General features: G+C 40.2%; 1 protein-coding gene across 1 annotated transcript in view; it reads left to right on the top strand.

The window, feature by feature from the left end:
- The window catches only part of arap2 (ArfGAP with RhoGAP domain, ankyrin repeat and PH domain 2), a 131,945-nt gene that overhangs the window by 13,374 nt on the left and 92,307 nt on the right, over positions 1-26,264 (top strand). Inside the window, 3 exon segments of the mRNA XM_062444397.1 lie at positions 8,202-8,322; positions 19,607-19,650; positions 19,652-19,801. Of these exon segments, the coding sequence (XP_062300381.1) occupies positions 8,202-8,322; positions 19,607-19,650; positions 19,652-19,801 (315 nt within the window).

Here is a 26,264-nt window from a genome sequence, read left to right as displayed (position 1 = left end):
ATACAATTCAATTGATTTTGGTAAGTACGAATGCATATTGCAGTTTGACACAAGGGCATGGCAGATCTTTTGTATCAATTGGCACTTAAACGCAATTATCTTGCAACAATAAGGTAGTATTGATAAAAAATGAATGCACATTTGATTGATAAGATTATTCATGCAAATTTCAAGAATCTGCTAACTGGTTTTCATACCAAACATAACACTAACCCTCAAAATGTCAAATTGTTCTTCATGTATTTGAAAATTGGTTTGCAGAAACGTTAAGCATGCATGACTAGTACATGAGGAATTTGCAAACACACCTCAAAACAACTTTTAACTCGTGTATTCACTCTTCTCGAGTGAGTCTCAAGAGGTCATAACCTATCCGACATAATGTGATTCACCTTCCTGTTCTTGCTAATGACCGTTGGATATAACTCGCACTGAGAACAAACACATTTGTGTGTGTGCGTTTGTTTGTGTGAGCGGTGACCTCGGCGCCCCCCTCCCAGGGCCGGCTCGTTTTCGCTGCAGCAGCATTGCACAACATCACAATCAATGATGTGGGACCTGTCTGATGCCTGCTCGTTAATCACTTACTAATTATAGCCCTCTGTGCTCACTCGCTCTCTTTTCCCCCTCGTTTTCTCTTTCCATTGCATTTGTTGCTTTATTTATCAGGACACGCTCCGTCGCCGGCAGAGTGGGATTAGGCAGGGAGGCCAGCGAGTCAGCACTTTATACTCCGTGTCACTGTCGGCGGGGGCACGACCGTTTTTGGAAAGATGAAAGTTTGCCTTTGTGTGTATGTGTGTGTGTGTGTGTGTGTGTGTGTGTGTGTGAGAGAGAGAGAGAGAGAGAGAGAGAGAGAGAGAGAGAGAGAACAGGGATTGTTGTTTAGACTTTTTTAAAGTCATACTGCCAATGTGACTCTCCCCTCTGAGAAAGCAGAGGGCTTCATCATGTTTCGGTTGAGCGGCGAGGTCGCTCACAATCTCTCTGTCATCCCTGCTTTGTGCGGCCAGCTGAGGCCCAGCACCACCCTGCTTGCTGCACAGTGCCACCTCCACAGGGTGAGCGCGAGGGTAGGAGAGGAAGATTGCATGGACAGACAGGAAGTCTCTTAGCACCACTTTATGTCAGAAATTGAAATATGACTCGTGGTTTGCTTTCCCTCACAGTGCAGACACATGTATGTGTGTGCTTTTATAGCTAGTGCAGAGTACCAGTATTGCTGCACTGCTCACACTACAACACATTTTCTCCATCATTGTTCTCAGGGTGCATTAGGGTACAAAAACTATGCAACTAATAGGGCTGATTTATTGTCATTGTTGATTCGTTTGTCGAATTCTTTCATGATTAATTGAAATTTGTAAAGAAAAATACCCATCACAATTACCTAAAGGCCAAGATGAATATTTTCATTATTGATCAATTGTTTAGTCTATAAAATAGTCATAAAATAGTGAAAAATGTCCATCACAAATTCCAACAGCCCATGAAAAGATATGACTTTATTGATCCTCGTTGGGGAAATACAGCTGAGCAAGAGGCTGAATAAATATACATAGAATAAGACTGAATAATCGAATAAAATGCACAATACAATAAATAATGTAATTAAAGTATATGTGCGTGTGGTATATGTGCAAGAATAAAGTGCAGTCAGTGGTAGGGAGAAAACATCTTCATCGCAAAGACAAAGATATTAACTTAGAAAGGATATTATACAAGGGAGAGATGCCGATTAATTTTCTTTTGATTGACTAATCGATAAATTAACTAAAACTTTCAGCTCTAATTCAGTTAGATAGCAGAGCAATGACTGAAACTGATTATCAAAAGAGGTATTGATACGTTTTCTATGGATTGATTAATTGACTGTTAATTTCAGCTAATTATGATATATTTCCAGTTGTAGACATCTCAGACTTGTGTGAATGATTGTAGAATTCAATTAAAACATACATTAAGTAATTGAGTGTGCATTTATGGTCTGTCATAGGCCACTTTTGGGGACAAATTTCAGACTTAGGACCAGTTAACTGCGGAGGGTTGTCTAATTGGGGACAATCGCTCTGTCCCAAATTGGGAAAAAGCAGATTTTTGGGTTAGTGGTTAAGGTTAGGGTAAGCGTTAGGTTTAGGCAAGTAGTGGTGATGGTTCAGGTTATGGTAAGTCTCCAGGATATGAATGTAAGTCAATGTAATGTCCCCAAAAGTGACCATATTCTGATATGTGTGTATATGTGTGTGTGTGTGTGTGTGTGTGTGTGTGTGTGTCTTGGATACTGTTCATCTCCCATCTGTGATTCTGGATTTTTTTTTTCTCAGATCTTGAAAAAAAAGGGTTTTGGACAAACAAGTGGTAGCATAAGTTTTGTAGTGTGCACTGGGATTTAGTTTGGACAGACACGGGCATGTTTTGATGTCAAGGTGTGTTCCTGTACACAAAAACAAAAATACCCACACACACCAAAATCATTCCCATGCTTGTTCTCTTTCTCAAACTTTCACACCCAGAAAAAAATAAAAAAATAAAACTCGCTTGTAGTTTGAAATCCTCTGGGATCTGTCAGCCCCAGACAGAACTAATCGCACTTAATCACAGTCGCTGCTTGAAGGTCTCTGGCCGCGGTGATGTCATCATCGGGGTAGCGAAGGTGGCGTGGGAGAGTAGCGAGATCCTCAGTCTCACTTCTCCCTCACTGCAGCGCTCGTATCCGATCCGTCTCATCAATCACCCCTTTCTCCTGATTTCGTCAACACCGGGATTGACTTGGGAGAACGCTTTGGGCCTGAGATGTATAGTCTTCTGGGTCCTGATGTGGTGTCGTATGTGTCTATGTGTGTGTGTGTGTGTGTGTGTGTGTGAGTGCTTGTGAAAACAGTCCAAAGCCTGGCTTCAGGGTAGTGAGAGGAGGAAGTGAGGAGGATGGCTGCGAGGGATGAAGGGATGAGATGATGGAGGAGGAGGGGAATGAGGCTGGATAGGAGGCCAAGGGGGTGATGAGGTTTTAGGATCGAGGATCAGTCTTTCAGTGTGTCAGTCTGCCTGATTGTCTGTCTGACTGTCTGATGCTGCAGATCTCTCTCTTGCCAAGCCTGAAAAGCTCCTCTGCTTACTCTGCCTGTGTCTTCCCAAGATGCCTCTGCTGACACTTACTGTAGCTGTTGTTCAAAAGAATACATAGAGGCTTTTCATCTCCTTGATTCATGGTTGGTTTCATTAACTTTTCATAGTTTCATGAATTTAAAATGTTTCCTTTCATATGCACACATCTGTCTGAACATATTTCAATATCCAAGACTTTTTTAATTAAAAAAAAGTTTATTCTAATAGAGGTAGATATTTCTAGTTTGTGATCAAGCAATATGATCACATTAATGTAATATAGAGAGACATTTAAGAAAATAATCAATAATTCAAATTCATCTCTGGGCCAACCCACGGCTACATTTACAATTTTAAATTTAAAGTGTTCCCTAGAAGCCCCCCCCCCCCCACGAAAAAAAAGCTGCTCTAATCAATATTTGTATATTAACAATAGATAAAACGCTTATATGTTATATGAAAATGGTCGTTCATAGTGATGAACCCACAGAGAATGATCAGGTGACAGCTTCTCTCAGTTTTACATAATTAATATCACCTTTCAGCTCACTGTTTTGGTTTTACAGCCCATAACTTTATTGTTTTTGGTTCACTCATGCTGCTATCTTCAGCATTGCTTTCAGCCAAAGCAGGAACCTGTAAAAACCATGAGCCACAACAGGCTGACAAAGCGACTAGCTAGTAAACAGAGTAGCACTTAAGCAGCTGAAGAGCCAGATGTTTCCCTCTGAAGTTTGTGTAGAGCAAAGCGACTTGAAAAGAGACTGAATATTGGATTCGCGTTTTTTCAGCTGGACACAAACACGACTCCAAATGAATGCTAATGTCGTTCAGTGTGTGCTGGGTGTGTAAATGAGTTTGCTAACATGTTAGCTATATCAACTTCTTAAGGTGCCAATTTGTTGATCTAAAATCACAAAAACAAGTGATGAATGCAGCTTTAAATTTTCAACCTGGCACCAAAAATGGAACAAAAATGAGGGCTCGGACTTGACTTCTGTGAGACTTGACTCCCTTAAGACCTGAAAGGGATTTTTTTGACCTTGATAAATCCTGCAACAATAAAAAATAAATGAGACTCCGATAAGCAGGCCTCACATGACTACACACTGTTTAATATTTCATGAAAAGGCCTATGCAGTGTAACAAAGGAGTCATAGCTAAAACAAAAAATGCTGTAGAAATCCCCCTCTGTCAACAAAGAATTAAAAGGAAATGTTGGAAAAGACCATTTTAATGTTCAGCATTCAGAGACTTGCAGTTGACTTGAGAGCTGCAAGGGAAAAGTTGGAGTTACCCCAAAAGGGGGGTCTCTTTGCCTGGGAGAGATTATCTTTAAGGCACCTCAATTGGTAAAACACTGATCAGGCATGCATTGTTTCCCATAAGCATTTTTTTTATCAGGTGCAGTTTTTCACTACGACCAGCTGGTGTCCTCATACCTCCACCGAAAATGAGACGCTTTAGAAATGCCACAGCCTTAACTCATTGCTGGTGGTAAAAACTCCTTCCACCCTCTTTACCCTCCTCCCTGCTTTCTCCACACAGTGCCTCCATTATCGTAGGCTTTAGCTCCATTGCGTTGCCTTAATTGTTTCCTGAAGTTTACTCTTTTTTGTTGTTGGTTTAAAAAAAAAAGAAGAGACAGTTAGGCAGTTTACACACACACAAACAAAAAGTGACACTGCCCCGCAAAATGACACAGGTTGACAGATTTTTGGGAGGGTAAAATGAGTGGGAGAGATAGCTAGAATGAGAGGATGTGGGAGTGAGGGAGTTGAGAGTGGGAGGGAGGAGGTCAGAGTGAGGGGAATAAGTGTACTGTAGAGGAGATCTTTGGCAGAGGAAGTTGAGTCAGGTGTGTCTGTTATTGGAGAAAGAGAGATAGTTAGGCCTCATTGCTTCCTTGGCAGTCCGTCCTCTTGAGATCAGTCTATAAACATTATGTGTGTGTGTGTGTGTGTGTGTGTGCGTAGGCGGCTGCAACGTGTGGTTTTGTGTCTGAATCCGCCGCCTTAATGCTGACCGCTTCTTTTCACCATCTCCCCGCCGACTCCGCTGTCAGAGTATTTACAGATGCAAAAGTCGCAATTAAACAACTCTCTCCTTCATGACCCCAAAACTAGAATTAAAACAATTAATTACTGTTAACCCATACTGGGGTATAATTATCAGCCACCAGGCTAATTCATCTAGACATCCACACACACACACACACACACACACACACACACACACACACACACACACACACACACACACACACACACACACACACACACACACACACACACACACACACACACACACACACACACACACACACACACTTTGTTTCTCCTTTCCTCACCTTCCTTTAACTTCCATCTAAATTTAGAGACAAAGAGGGAGATATTGGTGTGAAACTCCTGGGGAGAGAAATACACTGGCTGGCTGTCGGTAATTAGGTTGAGCCACTTCTTGCCATTGTTAACATCCTGCTTTAATATGAGAAGGACCCCTCCCTGACCCTCATAGGCATCTTCATTTCTACATGATGTCTCTCTTTCCCACACGCCTCCTTTTTTCCCCCTCCCTCCCTCCTCTTCTGCTATGCATCCACCAGCCACATCTCTTTCTCTTCTAGATTATGAATTTTCACAGTTGCTTCTTCCTCTGTTTTTTTAATTCCCCCCCCCCCCCCCCCCCATCATTGTATCCTTCCACAGTCTTTCCATTTTCTTCTTTCAAGTCCTCTCCTTGGCCTTTCACACAAACCCAATTTCTCTCTTTCTTTTTTTTTTCATTTCACGCTCTCTCCATCTTTCCCCCCTCCCTGTACCCCCCCCTCCTCCCTAACTGACTGTGCCGGTTGGTATTTTTGGCTGTATGGGCTCTAGAAATAGGCTCTTGTGGATGGCAAGGTCAGTGGCTTAATTAAGAATGGCGAGAGGGAGTCAGAAGTTCACTTCCTTTTCTTCCTCCGTTCATCCGTCCTTCGCTTACGCCACACTCTTGTGTCTTTGCAGGATGTGACAGCGGCGCTACAGTAGAGCAAACGAGCGTGGCGTTGTGCATGGCAATCACCACAAGCCATTATGTTGTGCGCAGGACTGTAGAGAATCAAAATTCAGGTTGAGCCTGTATGAAGAGCGACATGTCTTTTTTTCTTCGTACTTTGCAAAAATAATGACATTATCGACATGAATAATGCAATGTCTGCAACGACTCTTCTTTTTTTCTTTTTCATAATCCAGTGATTTTCATGCCACTACAGAAGCGTAACTTCATTGGACCTGTTAGTCAATTTTCTAGAAATTGACTAACAAGTTGCATATTTATAAGAGTGTCCTCCTATAAATACTTTGATGACAAGCTGTGCTTCAAAAAACACATTAATGAACTGGCTAAGCCCCTAAAAGCAACGCTGGCATTCTTTTATAGAAATAAGGCATGTACTACGCAGAATTGCAGAAAGCAAATTGTTCAGTCAACCTTTTTAGCTGTTATGGACTATGGCGATGTCATTTATATGCACTCTCCTGCTTCTATTCCTAAAACTTTGGATGCAGTTTATCATTCTGCCCTTAGGTTCATAACTGGTGATGGCTTTAGAACGCATAGTTATGTTCTTTAGGAAAAAGTTGGGTGGCCGTCGTTGGCAATTAGAGGAGAACAGCGCTGCATTCTATTTATTTACGAAACACTTTTTGGCAAACTTCACGGGTATCTCACATGTCTTTTTAACTATAGATCACTGTCACACTGCACTTGGTCCCAAGACTACTTGGTCCTTGAAAATCCTCATGTTAGTACTGGGATTGGAAAACTTTTAAAGATTTTCAATAGTGGAACAATCTGCAAGTTTGTAAAATAAGACAAGCTAATCCTTTTTAATCAATTTAAATCTCTTTTGACTGACATAGAGCAGTGTGCATTCATGCGTTTTTGAATTGCTGTGGTCTCTTATGTTGATGTCTTTGGCTTGCTGGTTGTATTATCAGTAACTTTTGTGTGCTTTTATATGTACTGTAATCAGGGTGTCCTTGTAAAAGAAAGGTTGCTCTCAATGGCCCTCTCTGTGAAATAAAGGTTATATATATCTGTGATGTACTGTCCCTCAGTTCACTTTATTACAAAAACATTATAATCTGAGATGTTCTTGCCTTTTTCCAACTACTTTAAGGGCATTTGCGTGTCATACTTGTCACACAATGCTCTGAATACTGATTTGTTGGCAGTTCCATTCTGTCCTTGCTTCTTTGTAAGTGATAATATTGAGGATTGATTTGTTTTTTCTTTGCCATCTATTTCTTTTTTTTTTCTCCACGCTGACATTGACCCAGTACTTTAATTGCCATTGTCAAGGGAGATTGTAAAAAGGGTCATGAAGCCTCTAGTGCAACATCTTCCTTATTTGGATGCCTTCACAAGAGCTGCTGGGGGAAAAAATGGGAGTAATGAAACAATACACACAGTCAAATCCCACATTACCCCAACAAGCACATCCTGTGCTTTGCCCAAATCCCCAATACAGCAAGCATGTCTCTTTTTAAACACTTGAGAAGTTTGTTTTCGGCTTGTACATTTGTTTTATGATAACTCCTTACACCCAGATGACAATGCTATGTGTGTTATTCTTGTTTGTGCTGCTTTAATGCAATTTGGGCTCACTGTTCAGACAATTTCAAGTTCATAATTTGAGTTATGGTCAGTTTTATGAAAATATAGCTTCCTGATATGATTGTAATGCTTCTCGTCCAAGAGCTCTGTGCCATCTATCAAAGTTATTGCTTGAAAGGTTACGGGAAAGCTATTTCTGCAAATAAATTTGATGCTGTATTGATGGGTAATGGCTCTGGTTTGATGAGGATGCCTGTCAGTGGTGTTTCAAATTGAACGCTATCCTAGCTGACGTTAATACAATACAAACTACACATCTATTGATGCAAACAATGTGTTGACACACTCATGTCAAGTAATTATGGGTCTACAAGATACAGATAATAGGAATACGCATCAATTCAATAACAGTATTAGCATGCATGATGACTGTCTGCTTGTGTTTATGAACCTATTACCTATACCTGTTTGTGTTTATCTGTGTCTCTGTTTAGGAGATGTACTCCAAAGGTATGATCCTGGCCAGCGCCATCAGACAGGTGCGGGGATTGGGTGACAACAAGTTTGAGGTAGTCACCTTCCTTCGGACGTTCATTTTCCGGGCTGAAAGAGAAGGTACAAGAAGTGCATCCTTTACTTTACCATTTTTGTTTCTCTCTCCCTCATCTGTATTTTTCAGTCATCCATCAGCTCCTCACTTTGTTTCTTTCTCTTCTTTCTGCTTGTCAGTCTGCCTCTCTTACTGTGCCTGTCTGATTCCATGTCTAGCCTTGTTTTTCTCTCTTGCTCTCCCCTGCATCTCCGCCTCCTTCTGTCCTTTTCCTCTCCCCCTTCCCTTTCTGTTTGTCTCTTTTGCGTCCTTACCTCACTCTCTCTAAATGCCTCTGCGGTGATCTTCCGTTTTACTCTTTTCTCTCTTCTTGTTTCTAGTTCTCTATACATATAGTTCTCTCTCTGCCCTTTCGATTACTCTTTCATTGCTGTTTTCATATTGCACTGTAGGCTACTCCTGTTGAAAGGGAAAGTTGCACATTTTAGGAAATTTGCTTATTTGCCTTCTTTCCCTGAATGAGATGAAATGATAGATACCACTGTTATGTTTGTACAATAAATATGAAGGTACCATCACCAGCCTGATAGCTTAGCTAAGCACAAAGACTGGCAACAGTGGGAAACGGATAGCTTGGCTCAGTCGAAAAGTAACAAATCCACTCAGTACCATTTATAAAGCTCAGTTACGAACTTATGTTGTTTGGTTAATCTGTACAATCTCTATTTAATCTATGTTTATACATTGAGTACAGAGCTGGAGTTAGGACACAGTTAGCCTAGCTTAGCACAGGAAGAGTGAACTAAAACAGCTAATCTGTATTTCATTCAAAGCTGGAAAAATATACCAAACACAAACTTTTACCAAACCAAAAGTTAAAGAAAGATACATTGTGTAGAGAGATTGAGAGTTGTTCATATACATATGTTTCACTGTAACAGCCTCGGCTGTTTTCGCTGTCTTTATGCTAAGCAAGGCTAAGCATGCCCTGACTCCAGCTTGATACTTACCACACAGATGTGAGACTGATATTGATTCTCTCATCTCACTCTCAGGTAAAAAGCAAAAACACTTTAAATTTAAGCAATCTAAACTGCCCCAACCCTCCCCCCATTCTTTTCTAGGAAAAGCTTGATAAATATGTTTAGGGAGGTCTCAGTGGAAGTAATGACTTCATATCCCTGCCTGAAGCTACATTATTCAGTCTAAAGTGATAGAGTATGTAAAAAAAAAAGAAGAGCAAAACTTGAATCTCGCAGGAACTGTCCTTTTTAATAGTCCTTCCTCAGTGTCTCTTATTCTCCCCTGTCAGACAAAATGGAGTAAGAGTTGTCTGTGCTTATCGTATTTCAGCTGGAAGCTTTGTCTGTGTCGGCCTTAATGAGAGGGGAAAGAGACACTTTCTGCACTTTACCTCCTGCCTGCTTGATGGCAGTCTATTAGGCAGCTCAGGTCAAACTGCTGATTCACTAATCGAGGGTTCATTTCTGGGGTCAGATGACAGCCGCCCTCTGATTCATTTGAACGACTGAGATCACAGAAATGTAGTTTTGCATGGTTAAGGCTTTGTGAAAATTAGTGTTATATGATGTGGATATTTAAGAAGATTGTAGAACCGAAAGATGTTCATCGAGCAGATCATTGAGACTTCAGTCAGAGTTATTGACAAATAGACATCTTCTGAGCTAGAAATAGAATTATCAATATTTGACCTACTCATTATCTGTATTGAGCATCTGCTTATCACTCTTGATGGGTTCAACTGGCTGTTTTTATGCTTGATGCTCAAGTAGAAACAGTACTTAAGATGTTGTGCCATGTGGTCTATTTGTATAATCCAGCTGGCGACCAGAAATATGTCTAATTCCAGATGTATTGTATTATATTGTAAGTCTGAACAAGACACGTTTGAATCAATCTTGAAGGCACTAGACAGTCAAGTGCTGGAGCTGCTTTTACAATCTCAGTGGTCTACACAGTCTCAGAAGTATTCCTCTGATTATACTTAGTTCACCTATTCACCCTTGGCCATTCATATCAAAGTCTCTCATGTAATAATTAAAATAAACAAACATTGTGCCATCTGAGGTTCAAAATAAAATAAAAGTAAAATCCAGTTCATGCCATGATAGTACAAAAGTAAAACTAATTTGATGTTTAAACCTGGATTAATATCTTTCTTGCCCCTTGGGGGAAACCACAACAAGCTGCAAGCACAAAACTAACATACAGTATTATCACCTTATAATGTTGATATTACAAAGATATTAGCAGTCAGTTGCTTATTTATGGAACAACATTAGCATTCATTTGAAGTTATTTCCACCGCTAGGTCCAATATTCACTCATTATTCTATTCACCCTCTCGGTTTTGTTCTTCACCAACTCCTAAAGGAAATATCAGGCTGTCTAGCAGCTAAAGGCTCCACTATGTTAATGTAGTTGCTAACTTTGCCTCAGCCATTTGGTCCTGGGCAGGTAGTGTGCTGTTGGTTTATCAGAGCTCTCTGGTGAAAACAGCTGCCTCTTGCTGCAGTAAACGAGATTATTTAAAACAGTAAAATTGAAAGAATGAGCTGAAAGACACTAAAATGCTGCGGAGAGCTGAGGAAAACTGCAATGTCATTTAATAAATATCTGTGGATTCGTCAATAGAGTCGACACCTAGGGTTGACTTTCCAATTACATGTAGTCATTTTTACCATTTACCATTGTTACATAAAAGTAATGATTAGTGCAACTTTAAGGACTAATATGGGAAGAGGTGAAAATACATTTTAGAAACAGTCAACTAAACATGTTGAAAGTAGTTGAGTATTTTCAATCGAGTACATTTTTGAGGAGAAAGTAAGATGGTAAAGTTTATATCCAGTTGTTACTAATATGGAACTGTATTTGTAGAATCCAGCTTTGACACTTAAAATGACACATACTGTATAGCGGATTTAAAATATACTTTATTACTTTTGTTTTCAGTTAATTTTTTTCAGAAGTTAGTGTTGAATATTCACAACAACATTTTTTTTCTGCCATTTTAAACAGCAGTGGAGGGACTTGATACAAGCTTGGTAGATAATTTGGGACTCATTAAATTGTGCCAGAATTCGGAATCAGTTATTATTTTGTTGATATGATTTTGCAATGGTAATAGTCTTTTCTCTACAGTAGCACTTCAGCACTATCCCCATGTATACTTGTTTTGGTCAGTTGCACTTTCAATTACTTTTAACAGCTCTCTTTATTATATGATACCTCTACTTCATTCTAAAAAAGGGGAAAACCTTTAATCTCCTGTATTTTTAAAATTATGTTTTAGGCATTTTATGCTTTTTATTATATCGTGCCAGTAGAGAGATGACAAGAAACAAATGGAGAAAGATATGCAACCAATTCATGTCCCCTGCTGGACATGAATTGGGCGCATTGCTGTTCTTGGTCAGCCACTTAACCCCAAAGCCACAGGGGCACCCCAAAAAGCTGTTATCTCTTAAATGTTATTAGCAAATTATTTATGTATGTAACACTTGAGGTCGAATACATGTAACAGTTCATCGGCCTTTTTATACGCTAAATGAAAGCCTTATTTCATGCTTGTGTGTAGATCAGCAGCCTCGTTTGTGATGCCATACAGTTTGTTGGAAAAATGCAATCTGTATTCTTTATTATGAGCTAAAATATAAACATAGGATGAATTGGATGTCTATTTGATACAATTTCACTTCACCTCAGGTTTATAAAAAAGCAATAAAGGCAACAGCTTGCCCTTCAAACTTTTTTCATCTTTTTTTTTTCTTTCTTCACCACACTGAGTACTGAGCATCAGTGATCTCTCTCCCTGTTGATTCAGTGCATCATCATATCGATGACTGCCAGCTTTTTTTGTCCGTTTATGAGTCGCGGGTGCTCAGCGGCATCATTTATCACACTGTCTGCTAGCTGATCGTCATACGTCACACTCAGCCATCCTGACAAGAGCTGGGGGGGTTGGAGGAGGCTGTCTGATTCGGAGGCGGCCTGTAACTCGCTGGGATCTGTGGGAAGCCTCTCGCAGAGGTGGCTCCGTCGTCAGAAGAAAGGGACGGACGGAGAGGGAAAGAGAAGGAGAAAACTTAGCCTCATCACCTCATGCATCTTTAAACAGGCCCACTCGCCTTGTAGCGGAGAGTCATCAATCTTTGGGGAAACACACGAGAAAGAGGGAGACATGAGGAGACAGAGGGGAAGAGAAGGAGTAGGTTAGTGAAGTGGAGTTAAGGAGCTGCTCGGCTGATGCAGTAAGGGTGAGAGAGGGGAGAAAATGATGGAGTGATGGTCAGACGAGCCTGTGAGAGTGTTAAAGGCATTGAGGAGGGACAGAGGAAGAGCGGGATGGGCGCAACGAGGGAAGGAAGGGATTAAATGAGGGAATAACAGGAATGGGTAGAACGCGAGAAGCAGACATGCAATCTCGGTGCAAAAAGCAACAGAGAGGTAAAGGCAGAGACGGCAGGGGGAGATGAAAAGGGCAGAGTGAAGATGGAGAGAGGGAGAAGGAGGGGGGAGAAGTGAGTGAATAATTGAAGGCCACCGGAGAGAGTGTGCACACAGCTGTCGGCTGATTCTCCACTTGGTCCGCAGGTGGCCTCTTCCCTCAGGTACTGTCAGCTTGAGAGAGTATAGATGGAAGGAGGAAAGAAGGCAGGCAGGCAGGCAGGCAGAGATGGAGTGAGGAAAAGAAAAGAGAGCAAGGGAGGAGGAAGGAAGGAAGGGAGGGAGTGATGTGGAGAGTAGTGGCAGCATCGGGGGGGGGGAGAAGAAAGCAAGAGGGAAGGAGAGTTTGGCAGGAAGAGACACAGAGGAGTGTGATGGAAAGCAGTCAGGACAGAAAGGGAGAGTGTTGGAGAGGTGTGGACGGGATGCAAACAAACATGTTACAACAGTGAAGATGGGATTTATTGTGAGAAAAAAAAAAAAGTTGATTTGTATTCAATGCTTCAGCGATAGCCTTTCTACAACCCCCGCTCATAACACATGTTGTATTTGTTGTGAGATGACAGGTAAGAGATTTAGAGAGATGTAGAGGATAAGAACACTTAAAAGACCAGAGAGAGGATGATGGCAGAAACAAAAACCCAGGAGGACATACAACAGTGTTGAAGCTGTTTATACAAGATGTACTTCACTTCACATTATTTCTGTTTTGTTTTTTCATTACATTTCCATTAAATCCAATATCCACCCCCTTTTAGCTCTGTTTTGTTCTGCAGCATTTCCAGAGAACAATATCTCAGGCTCTTTAACTGCTAAATGCTTTACTATGTTCACCAGTTCGGTTGCCATTAAACAGCACTGATGAGAGCTGTGAGAATGAATAAAACAATGAGCTGAAATGCTAAATTGATCCATGAAGATGAGAGCACATAGACATTTTTCAATATGATTTTCCTCATGTTTTCCATTAGTAAAATAACATGAAAATATTGATAAGCGTGGCATTATAATAAAAATTATATCAATCTCCATAAAACCTAACAACATATTTTGAATTATGATAAATAATGTAAAGATTGAATTCTGTGTAGGTATATTCTGTATGCTGGCATGACCGTAATTGAAAGGAGAGGAAACAAAGCAAACAGCCACAATCCCTCTGCTCTATGTATTTTTCTCTCTTTCTGTATTTTATTCCTGTTGATGGAGACTGTGTGGGCGTCCTGTAAGATCTCTGTTGAGCACAAAGTGGACCCGGCTCTCATCTCATCCACTTTCAATGAGGATTATCTTCCACTCCCCCCGTCTCTCCTCATTTAAAGTGGAATAGTCTTTCAAATACATAGCTTTACATACAGTGTAACAAGTCTCTTAACAAGTGATAATTTGGCAAGCTCTGCTGGAGGTTCATGTGCGAGACAAATGAACAAAAACATATACTCCAACATATGCGAGAGACATTCAGATGTACACATGCTACTGTAACACACAGGCGAAGGTGCGTGCCACTGTGTACACTATTTATCTCAAGTTTTTCGCAATCCTCCCACCTCTTCCCTCGCTGCATCCCGCCCTCCCGTGCTCAGATTGACAGCTTGGGCGAAGAGGGAGAGTAGAGGTAGAAAGGAAGGCCCTGAATAAGTGAACAGGCAAATAAGTGAGCACAGGACAGGTAATGGAACTCAGAAAGCATGGTGGGAACGGAAAAGTAAAGCCTAGCGATGTAAAGAGGAGTCAATAATTGAGTAGGCGATTCATTATTGATGTTAGTTCTTTGTGAATTCATAAGAATCTGGTAGGTAGCCAGACCAGCAGAGTCAAAATCACGACCAGGAAGCGGATACACTTTTTGGGGGTTCAGGGTGGGGATAAAGTGTGTAGAAGTGCCCGGGGAGGAGGAGCTTTTCTTCAGAAGTGTAAATGCTGGTAGATTTGCACATGCAAGGTCAAAAAGAGGCACACGTCTGCAAAAGGCTACAGGAGGGTCAGGAAGTCACAGTAAAGAAGCTAATTAAGGTCAATTTAAGACAATGTCAGGTTGACAGCGCCTGCAAAATGATTGACATGTCATTGAGAACGCCACCCTCCTCTGTCACTCAGCAGAGGGAGAGTCTGTTGAGGACACAACGGCAGGTCACTCTGAAGGTAATGCGAGCTCAGTCGGCATTCATTTTAATGTGAACCAATTTATGACGAGTTGGTTTTTTGAAATTTCAGATTTCCTGACCCATGGAAAACCCAACTGAACCCTTGCATAAATTAATTTTCAAGACCTGTGGACAGTCAGATCTCATCCAAATAAACCTGAGGATAATTAGGCAGGACCTAAAATGTGGTTGACCCGAACAGATATAAATAGAGAGATGGCACCAACGCTAGAAGCGATATGATGTACCACCAATTAACAATCACCTGCGGTCAAAGATTTGCATCTACATTTAATTTTTCTCAGATCAGAAAATACTGAAAAATATCCAATATATTTCCCTTTTGTCCTATGTGATGTCATCATATGTATCGTTATATCCAACCAACAATCCAAACCCCAAGGATATTCAGTTTATAATGATATAAAACAGAGAGAGGCAGAAAATCCTCACAGCTGCTGAATCGAGATAATTTTTTGTCAATTTGTCATTACTGATGATTAATGAATTATCAGGTTAATTTTCTGGTGACTGACAAATCGATTATAAAATCGTTGCAGCTTTGCTTTGGTGTTGAAAACCTATAATTTCCCCATTTGCCACAAACACATTACACGCCAGTTTCTGTCTTTAACCACCACCACAAGCATCTGCAGCTGGAAGTAATCATAACATAACAGCCCTCTGGCTTGTTAGATGGTGTTTCATTTCCCATTTTGTCTTTTTTTAAAGCCACTAGCATGTCTAAGTCAAGATGTGACACTGATAATTGCTTATCTCTGAAGAATTTGTGTAACATATGACCTGCATTCAAATGTATTGGTTATGATAATTCTATATAGATTAATCTCAGTCATTCAGGTAGTAAGATGTCTAAAAATGTGCTTCTTGACCAGTGACTGGACTGAGTTGTCGTTGGATCGGATTTACTTCTCAGGTGTATTTGAGAAAGACACTTATTCCACACCAGCCTTGGGCCTTCAGTTCTTTACATGAGCTGTGGGAAGAAAAGTAAAAAGACACATTTTACCATCAAGGTGATCAATAGAGTTATTGAAAAAACAATGATTCTCCCTGCTCTTAAATTGGCATGCTTCAACAGTGTCATTTTTTTTACATCCTCTAAACATTTCCTCATGCTTTCTTAGCCCACAGTACATAGCTAACAGCGCAATTGATTTCGGTGGCATGATTTGTGTTTTGGCATTTTTCTCTTCAGCAAAGAATTGGCACAATACAAGCATAATGGATAATAAAAAGGAAGCAGACATGACTACACCAAGTAAAGATTATTTACTCACCATATATAAGAGGAGGTGTGACCAGCCCCCAGCACAATGATTGGTATCCAAAAATACATTTCCTGAAAAAGGGCATGTGATACCCTGCTGTGTCCAACTGCACACATTCTCTCTGTTGTTCTGACGCCATCATTCTGTCACTTTGAATATTTCAGACACGTCTCTGTCAGTCTGTCAGTTGTTGGTTTTTTTGGTTTTGGATGATGAGTTGATAGCCAGTCAGGTTTCGAATAGAAGTGCATTTACTTTTCAAAAACTTCCTTCTTTGTGATTGTTTTTTTTCTTTTTAGAAATAAATACATGAGATATTTTTATAGCCTTTTCGCAAATATTGCAGGTCCGTCCTAACTGATAGCTTCGTTTTCATATCCGATTTTCTTTTATTTCCTTTCCCTTTTTTCTTGTATTGAACAGTTGCCACAGTGGGTGCTGTTGTGGACCTATGATGTGTGTGTGCTTGTGTGTTTACAAGCCTTTGGTATCTCTTGTGTTTTCACTTTGCAGGCTTTGATAGTACAATGTCTTGGGCGGTAGGGGAATGGGCTTTAGAGAGCCGGCTTCATGTCTTCTTTTATGTCTGTTTGAAAAGTTGTAGAGGAAAATATCTGAGAGGCCTTTTGAGTATACATCGTTTGAATGTAGACCTGGTTGGAAAAGGATGCTTTGCACTCCATTTTGAGCCATTTAGCTGTGCTGTGAGTAATCCATGGTGATTTAAAATAAGTCAAAGATTCAGTGTCCTGCTCAAGGACAGAGTTTTTGAGGTTCCAGTTGCAGGAAAGTTGTAAAATCCTTCCCCCTCAACAGAGATTGCAAAAACACATTTAAACATTCATAACCAGGCATAAACCATAACTAGCTTACCAACTACAGTAGTAACGTAGTACTACTTCCGAGGCCACAAGTTAACATATTGGTAACTAACTATGACTATGTGTTATGGCAAAATAATTGGAATCTCTTAAATGAACTATTCAACAGTTTTTAATTGATAATAATCTTCTCAGTGAATTTCAGTTAGGCTTTAGATCAGGCCATAGAACTATAACACTGGTTATACTAATTACTAATGATATCACCAGTTTTTAAGCACAGTCAAGCTCTATTTGTTGATTTTGTCTAAAGCGTTAAACAGTAAAAACAGTGTATAAGACGCACCTTAAACACATTTCTTTTTCATTTAAAAGTGCGATGCATCTTCTACACCATACAGGAGTAAAATACAGAGAGAAGTTGGATCTGGATATGATTGTAGGTCTGTAAAAGGCTGTCCACACTAAGAACAATAACTATAACTATAAAGATAATGATGTGAGCATCCACAAGTACGACCTACAAACAGCGCTCCAGCTGTGTTGGCAGCTAATGAGAATAGATATAGATGACTCGTTAATGCTGTATTTTGAATGAAAAAAACAACAAAAAAAAACAGACGGGTTCACTGGCGGGTGCTGATTCATTGTGTTGATCAGAAGTATTTCGGGACAGTAGTTTGAGACAGCAGCAGATGTTGAAGCGCAATATGCAAAAGCGCACAGATAAGCAGGTTTTATTGAGCTGTGGCAGCAATACACAGACCTGAAGACTAAAAGATTCACTAGCTTTGTTGTTTTTCCACTGGATGGAACAGAGGATGATTCTTTGTTTGACTCTGGGACTGACACAGAGTCCGAGGACAGTGAGCCTTACAAGGACTTAATATTTGTGCACAGTGACAGCACTGATGAAGAGTTTTTGGGACTTGAGTAATCATATAGCTACCTACCTTATTAAATATGTAAGGTTACCAAGTTCTTTTAAAAGGTTTAATTGAAACTCATAGCCTAACTCGAACCCGGTCTGAGTTAATATACTGGTCCAGCTCAGTTAAGCAAATCATTACCTGACCATTAACTCAACACACTGTTTCAGATGTAATATGTGTGTTTTGAAGCCAGAAAGAAAACTGCAAATCTCATTTGTATCTGTATTAGCTTATGGTTATGTGATTTACATGCATGTAACTTCATTCCTACTGGACCTTGCATATCACGCTGCAGTACGTTTTGTAGCAAGTGCAGGCTCCTGTACTCACCATGGTAATTTATATGAATTTTTCAGATGGTCCTTTCTAAACCAGAGAAGTATAATACATGTAGCTATTTATTTTCAAGATACTGTTCGGTAAACTACCCACTTATATCTCCAGCCTTTTATCCTATCATACCAGGAACTATAGCACTAGATCTCTAATCATATTCTTTTAAATATCCCCAGGGTACACTCAGAGCTTGGTAAAACTGCTTTCTCCTTTTAATCACCTTGGGCATGGAATGAGCTGCAAAATACTCCCTTCGTTGAATACCTTTTAAAGGTCTTTCACAAAGTGCCCTGAAGGAAGCACATTGCTGTTTTCTATAACCTTGTCTTGAGGTGAATTGTGTTATTGTGTTATCAATGGTATGGTCTGTATGTTTCTGTTCTTTTTATCTTACTCTTGTTCAGCCATGTGTATTGTATGAGTTCTATCATTTGAAATTGTTGTGAAAGTACTTATGCTGACTGTTTTTTTTGTGTAGCTAATGTTAGCTTAATTATCTACTATAGTTAATTGATTGAATATGCTAGCGATGCTTGTCATTTCAGCCGACAAAATCGCCTGAAATTAAGATTCAATAATTCAAAATATATTAATAATTTCAAGTAGTACATGTGCCAGTATTCAATGTAAACTGTTTATATACCATGCCTGTGTGAGAACGGAAAGCTACAGGCATAGCAACAGTAACTAACAGTAACAGTTGGCACCAAACAAGACCAAATCAAAGTGTTACTCCTTCTAATAGAAATAAACTGCTCTGTAAAATACATTCACACCTGTGTCTTTGATACATTGTTTTCCAGATTGAGACAAATTCGCAGATTCCCAGAACTGTGGCTGTGTCTCATTAAAAGCTATATATTTTTTTAATTATATACTTATAATAAGGTGCTGTCTTTGACTCAAGTTGCCCTAGCCACATCTTGCTTGGGGCTTGCAAATCTCAAAGCAGCTATCTATAATTCTAATGCTAGACTTTGCACTTTTAAGCTTTGCAGTGTATTTCTTTTCCAGGGGCAAAGTTAATTTTCACCAATTGTGGCTCTTCCTGTGTTTCAATTACATTTCTTTTATACTTGAATTTTCTATATCAGTATGCAGTAGAGGGCTAGCAGCCAATGAGCCAGTGGAGCCCACAGAGGGAATGCAAAAAATGATGAATTAACACTATATGTGATTCAAAGGCTCTAAGATGCCCTGATCTTTCTTTGTCTAGCTCTCTTTTTCTGGCTCCTCTTGATTTTTCACCTCTTTCTTTCACTGTCTTTCACACACTCACACTTGTATCCATCTGCACCATCTCTGCCTCTTTTTCTCAGTTTATGTCTCTCACTCATGCACGTGTCCACAGGGGAGCGCCAGGAGTGGATGGAAACTCTTCAGACGGCCATGCGCCCCCCCCCCCTGCAGCTCCCAGAAGCGCTCTGACAGCCTCCCCCGCCCGTCCTCCACAAACAAGCGAGGCTTGTTGGAGCTCCGCGGTTACAAAGGCAGAGTGCTGGTGTCCCTGGCGGGGAGTAAAGTCAGGCTCTGCAAAACAGAACAGGTACTTCTAACACCGCCGGGACTTCCTCTCTACAGGATGACAGCTTCCTGTTTGAAAAAGGAAGATAATAATCACAGCCTATTTGAAGCAGATGAGACAGAGATGGAGATGTACGTGACAGAGACGGAGGTGTTCATGAATGTGTAATGCAGAAAATAAATGTACATGTGTGAAAGGGTTCCCTGAGATATACTGTGCTCTATTTTCAGTGGGTAAAAGCACACGTTGGCACACAGGAACGACTGGGTGTTGCCAACTAACTTTTGCAACTTTGTTGACCAGAACATTCACATACAATGATTGGGTTGCAGAGAATTATGGCGAATAGGTTGGGGGAAAAAAGCGTGTTTAGTTTTTGTATAGTTAGTGGTCCAAGATGGATCTGGGATGATATTCAATAATGACCAAATCAAATTAGCTCCTTTCACTCATTAACTCAGGACAGCAGCGGACAAAAACATTTGCTTTGTCTCCCAAGTGGGCCACCTTTCGAGTCACGCCACCGAACAGCATTAGCGATTGCCTTTCCCCTGTTTGCTCTTAGCAGCAAATTGCCCTTTATTTTTCAGGTCGTTGTGCAATTTGGCTGCAGCACCAATTGGGTCACTTTCAAGCATTTTTATCACACCACAACCACCAAAATGCTCTTGTGGTTGCCCAGGTGCGTCTTTGTTTCACCCATAATTCCTTTACAAAATCCTCTTACAGGCATCAAAGTGTCCTCATAGTTAGATCATTGCCACTCTATCGTGACTTATGTTGGGGTAAAGATGCCTTTCCTGTAGCGCCAAATTTTGAGTTGTATGGTAAAAATAAAAAAAAAACAGAGGTTGAGATCTTTTGACTTTTAGATCTCTAAAAATAGGTTTGCAATATTTCTGTTTTAATAGTGTTATTTTGAATTTGTAATACACACTAATAGATTCACAATGGGAATCGATGTTAGTGTTCTTTGCTTTGTTTTAACAAAAATAATGATGTTCAAGTTTATTTCTGAGTTTGAGCATCGACTTTTCAGGCAGTTTGTAGCTATAACATTAGTCTTCAGAGACTGTAACAGGCGTGATTGACAGGATGACAAAACTGTGAAGGATAGATATACAGCAAAGGGAAGGTTTGTTGCCAGTGACAGATTGTAACTTGCATATGCAAAAGTGTAATACTTCTTATTGTTCTCTTAAAGAATAAGTCTGCTTTGTTTCTCATTGCAGTCCAATTCAGTTTGACTGACAATTTTGCAATGCAGTCTCTGCAAAAACTTTTAAAGCCAGACAACAAAGGAGAGTGATGTGAAGAGACAAAAGAGAGTTGCACTAAGACTTGTGTGTTGTCTGCTGAAATTCATAAAGTTAAGTATTGACCATCTGTCCATAGGCGGGTGTGGCAACTATCGATGGCTGTCAGCATGCAGTTTTTTTGTGTGGACGCTAGCTGAAATCTACGCTTGTGTCTGTGCTACTGCAGTTTCACCTGAGTGAATGTGAGCTGTCAAAAGCAGACAGGTGTCACAATGTTATTAGTATGCAAGGATCCTCCAACTGCAGCACCGCGTCCAGTCGCATCTTTATGCAAATACTTAGTGCAGAACAGCGAGAGAGAGAGAGAGAGAGAGAGAGAGAGAGAGAGGAGAGAGAGAGAGGAGAGAGAGAGAGAGAGAGGAGAGAGAGAGAGAGAGAGAGGAGAGAGGAGAGAGAGAGAGAGAGAGAGAGAGAGAGAGAGAGAGAGAGAGAGAGAGAGAGAGAGAGAGAGAGAGAGAGAGAGAGAGAGAGAGAGAGAGAGAGAGGTAGCAAGGTGAAGACAAAAAAATGGTTTGTTCAAAAAGAAGTTGATACTATTCAAAGGTGACATTACTGACACCATTATTTAAGGTTCACAATATTGTCAGGACAACATAATTAAACCAGTATTTCTGTGACTGAACTGGAGGCTAGGAGGGGGGGGTTAAAGCCGCTATTAAAGCTGTTTGTCTGACCCTTTAAAAACTGTGGCATTTTCCATTTGTTCAAACTCATCATTACCGCATCTCCGAAATTTGCACGCAAGTTATCACATTAATGACTGAATATATTATAGGAAGAGAGAGCTGGCTTGTTTTGAGGAAGACTAAAATTTGCTCTTTGGTTGTTTTCTTTTTTATAAAGCTTTTTTTAAATGTATTTTTTAATTAAGATTTTTATATTAGCTTATTTTTTCCCCTTCAGTTAAAAACTGCACTTACCAAATGATTCAAGACTTTAATTAAGCATAAAGCATTAAGCAAAAATAAGATTTGACTAAATACACTGAGTGGTCTCACTTAATACCTATACATTGATTAATTTATTGGACTGTCAGTCATTATTTTTTATTTTCTAGAACTGAAGTCCTGTATATATTCTGATACATATGATATTCTGATGAACTGGACTTTTTCTGGACTGCACCTGCTCAATTTGTGTTAGATGACAACCAGCAAGCAGGGAAAAAGTCTAATAAAGGTTTCTCCTGGGTAATGTAGTACTTGTTTGTAGTGTTGAAAGTGTTTGGAAGATAGACATTTGTATATCTCTATTTCTGATGATCATTTATAAACCTTTAAAATGCTTCTCTAGTATTACAGACTTTTGATCGACGGATAAAAAACCCCCTGAAAGAATCTAAATCAAAGCAGCAGGGGTTGAAGCATCCCATATTAGGGACTTTTAATCCCTAGCATGGGATGTATGGGTCACATTCTTGCCAAGAGATAGATGAGAGAAGATGGATATTACTCTCATGTCTGTGACTCATCCTACACTCAAGGGTGCTTACAAAAGTTCATCCAATCAAATGTGCCTTTGTGTGAGTAGCTTGCTACACCCATCATATCAAACCACACTTCACCATTTGTGGGTTGTAGTAGCTAACAGAACAATATGCGGCTGAGGTTTAATCCATTCGTCTCTCCCTCACCCTCCTCCTGTTCTAACAACAGGTGAGGGAGGTGTGTGTGTGGAGCCAACAGTCGTCTGCAGCTCTGGTTTTCTCACTTTTTGCCCACTTTTTAGCGGCCCAATCAAATGCAAAGGATTTGATTTAAATCCCTCCTGGGACTGTACACCACTCAAACACTCCATTTCACTCGGACATACGTCAGAGTACAAAAGATGCTCTAACCTCTGTTTCATGGGATCTTAAAACTTTGGACAGAGTAAGGCTATCAGATCATCATGCTAAGCTAAACTAATTGCCTCCTTGCTGAACTGTGTAGTTAGGTTTAGGGCTAGATGACTCATAAACTCTTGTTCCCCTCAAACACACTGTTAAAGTATCAGCATTCATAAATCATGCAGAAGTAATATAGGGTGCTCTTTTCACATGGCCTAAGGCCCCAAAGGCTTAGCGTAGTCTTTAAGTAGCCTGTTTAGTATTATTGTGTACTTGGAGTATAAATACCCTGCACTCTTTTTGAGAAAGTAAGCTTACATCTTCTCTTAGCCATGGAATGAAGTAGAGATAGGTTTCTCATGAGTCTTTGTTGTTTGATGTCATCCAATTAAACCCTGATAGTCCCAGCTCACATAGAGTGACTGTACTCCCCACCTACTCCTGTCCCGGCAGAAAGATATCCTATCTGAGATGGAACGATTCCTCGTAGCAGTGATACTATTTCTTAAAGTGCCTCACACGTATTTGTGTGCATATTTGATAATGCTACAGGCATTCAGCTCATTTCCATCCCCCCTTGGCTCTCATTTCGTTTCACTCGCTCTTGTAGTTTTGTTGTTTGCCTTTCATTATTTTCTTCATTAGCGTGAACAAACATCTTTGCTAGAATTCTCTTTTGGGTATCACTGCATGTCAGCACATTTCCACTTCCTTGATCTGAGACAGCGGGACAAACGGAGGGAAAGAGAGAATCAGAGAGAACAAATTAATTGTATTATTTCAGCTTACAAGCTAAATCCCCGGCATAAATGCAGCAGCAGCAGCGGCAGTGCATTTCACAGAAAGGGAAAGGCGAGTGAAAGACAAGAGACAGAAACAAAGAGATAGAAGAAGAACGATGAAGTGAAAGGGATATAATAGAATAGAATTCCTTTATTGTCATTGCTCAGAGTACAACGAAATTGAGAATGGAGGGAGCACTTTCAGTGCAGAGGTCGCATGAGTGAGAAACAAGCGTTGGTGGTTTGTAAGAAAGAGAGAGAGTGATGGAGAGCAAGAGCGCAGGGAGGGAGGTAGACCGTTGCCCCGTTCAAGTTCAGTGGAGTGCAGTATTTAATCTAACATGATGAACGAGCTATTGGAAACATCATCCTCCCAGCTCCTCCTTCACCACCCCTACCCCATTTCTCACGGACCATAAGCTTTGTGATGGAGCTGTGTTTAAGGTCATTTAAACACCAAGGTAAAGAAAGTCAGACACTGCGCAAAGTGTGTCGCCTGGTTCTTCACGCCTGACACACACACACTTACACGTTTACTCTTCCTGCCATGGGCTGCATAGGCAGAGTGGTACAACGAGAGCAACTTGTTAAAGTCTTATCATCTCATACATCACAAGTGCCCTCTAGTTTGTGTTCGCTCTGGTAGCTGAGGGATTGATTGATTCTTATTTTTTGGATGAATCATTTTTCTTGGTGTCATCTCGTATGAAATGTAGTTAGATGAACCCAGGTTTGAAATCTTGGTTTACAATTGGCTGAAACAAAAAAATGCTTGCCACATATCTTCCTCTTGCTTTAATTCCTATTTAAGAAAAGCTCCACATACAGTAAAGCCTTCACTGGTGGAAAAGGTAATCTATGTATATAATAACAGCAAGGCTGAGGATTTAATTAATCTCAGCTTTAATTAAAACTGCTTCTCATTCGCTCTTCTCAAGATCTTATTTGTAGCAGTTAATATCATCCCAAGACTGCAATTTGTGACATAACAATGTGTCTGTCTCCACCAAGGACCTCCTCTTATTATGCGTTGCGGTATGTCCATTGCACTTTTTTTGGCCATAGCATTGCTGATGTGGCAAATATGTTACTGTAGCTAACAGCCGTCTGTTTACACATCCAGCAGACATGGAGCAGCGTTAGCATTCTTCTGAAACAGTTTTCTTCCCGCCTGCCCCACCAACTCCTGAGGGAAATATCTCTTTAAATGTTTTTGGTATTCATTAACTAGTTGCTATTTTTTTCTGTCTGCGGTTTGGTGCTGGGCAGGTAGCATATGTGGGTTTATCCGAAGGTTTTTGCTGAAAACAGTTGCATGTTGGTGCTGTTTCTCAAAGCTGAGTTTATTGTCTGAAGTGAGTCCAGTATATTTGGAGGTGGTAAGGTGATGGAAGTGGCAATTCTCTGTGGGTTTGTCTCTCACATTAGCTACATACAATCACGAGACAAAGAGTCTACAGCCATGTTAGCAGCACTGAGAGGTTCTAGTTAGACACATTGATGATCTGAGCTAAATGCTAATGTCACCATGCCAACACAGTCAAAATTACCATTTTAACATGCTTTTAATATTATTAGCAGAGATAATATTCATTATCTTAGTTGTAGGGTGTTAGCATGCAAACATTTTCTCATCACCACAAAACTCAAAGTCCAGCTGGTGCTGATAGGAATGTTTTACCTGGTTGTAGAGCCAGATGAACATTCAGGGATTATGGATTTAATTAAGGTGAGATATTTCACTCAGTCCAAAATTGTATACTAATCGACTGACAGACCAACTGGCAGAGGTTAAAACATCTCTTTACTTCAGTCCAAGAAATATTTTTGTCTAACACCCTCAACATTAAATTGCTTTTTGTTTAGGCCCCAATATAAGTGTATGTATTGCTTGTTGTGCCACTTTCTATTTCTTTTGTCTGTATATTTAATGAATTATTTGTCTTTTCCACCTCTATTTTCAATCCTCAATAGCTCCTCGTTCTTCTTGGCCTCTCTGTCTCAATGTTTGATGTTTAAAATAATCAAAAGTCTTTTGTCTCCATTGAGCATGTGCTCTTTTAAACTCACCTACCCCCGCGCTAGACGGTCTTACCCTGCATGCTTTTAAAGCAGCTTAAGTGGTTGAGTGGACATGGAATTGGAGATAGAAGTAGAGGCCACCTCTACTTGTCTGGCTTCTCTTAGAGCAGCTCGCCACTGTGGAGTGACTGATTCACACAATAAGGGGTTGGAAAGCTTTGAAAGAAATTATAATTGGATGCCTGGCTAGAATATTTAAAGTGGGCTTTTGCTCAGCTCTTCTGTAGGTAGGCAAAGTAAAAACAAAATTATAGAAGAAAATGGTAAAAAATTATGGTAGGCCACTTGTATAGTAACAGTTAGTTATGTTGAATCTTTATTTGCACGGAGGTGACCATGACCCGCAATCCAAAGTACGCTACTCCCTCCAGAGATAGTTATACCAATCAACTGATTCCTGCCTAGTATAAGGTGTAAATGTCAAACATTATATGTGTGCTCAGTGTTAGCAGAGTTGCCTTAAGAAGTTTTGA

The sequence above is a fragment of the Scomber scombrus genome, chromosome 23 (genome assembly GCF_963691925.1).
Source record: "Scomber scombrus chromosome 23, fScoSco1.1, whole genome shotgun sequence".
Lineage (NCBI taxonomy): Eukaryota > Metazoa > Chordata > Actinopteri > Scombriformes > Scombridae > Scomber > Scomber scombrus.
This window is presented reverse-complemented; position numbering and strand designations above follow the sequence as displayed.